We start from the raw sequence: 581 nt of genomic DNA on the forward strand, positions 1-581 counted from the left end.
CGGCACTAAGCAGAGATGCTGAAAGCAATTCCCGAGCGCCGATCCCAGTGGCAGCACCACCACTAAAGCTATTTATCCCAGCACTGTTGTTTGTTTTTTTGTTTTTTTTTTTTTTTTTTTTCACACATGCTTGCCTTCTGTTTTTGCTGGAGCCTCAGACCCTATTGAGAGGCAAATTTTAGCCATCTGGCAAAGCAGGCTGTGAGGGGGTAGAAAAAAAAGAGAGAGAGAGAGAAAACACAATGTGCATGGGCACACACACATACACAAAACTCTGGAGATTAGGGAAGACAAAAACTGCGCTGAATGCTGGAGCGCAGGGCAGCCCCGCGGCGGAGAGGAGGGAGAGGCGGGCGGGGAGGAGGGCTCGGATGCGGGCAGGTCTGCCTGCCTGCCTGCCTGCCTGCCTGGATGTGGGGAACGGCTGCAGGCACGGGAAGGCGTGACCTGCATGGAAAATGCCAGACAGCTCCAGACGCACACACACATAGGCGCACACACGCTCGCAAATCTCCGGACAGAGATAAGGCGGACAGCGGAGCGCTGGGAAAGAGGCAAAGCCGTCCCCCGCAAGGATCGCG

The 581-nt window shown here is 55.1% G+C and overlaps 1 protein-coding gene across 1 annotated transcript in view; it reads left to right on the forward strand.

Moving 5' to 3' along the window:
• The first annotated feature begins 367 nt into the window (after positions 1–367).
• MASP1 (mannan binding lectin serine peptidase 1) overlaps positions 368–581 on the forward strand; it is a 22,341-nt gene continuing 22,127 nt past the window's right edge. The window contains exon 1 of the mRNA XM_005419103.2: positions 368–578. Coding sequence (XP_005419160.1) covers positions 412–578 — 167 coding nt within the window. The 5' untranslated portion in view covers positions 368–411. The remainder of the gene's footprint in view (positions 579–581) is intronic.

The sequence above is a fragment of the Geospiza fortis genome, unplaced genomic scaffold (genome assembly GCF_000277835.1).
Source record: "Geospiza fortis unplaced genomic scaffold, GeoFor_1.0 scaffold172, whole genome shotgun sequence".
NCBI classification, from domain to species: domain Eukaryota; kingdom Metazoa; phylum Chordata; class Aves; order Passeriformes; family Thraupidae; genus Geospiza; species Geospiza fortis.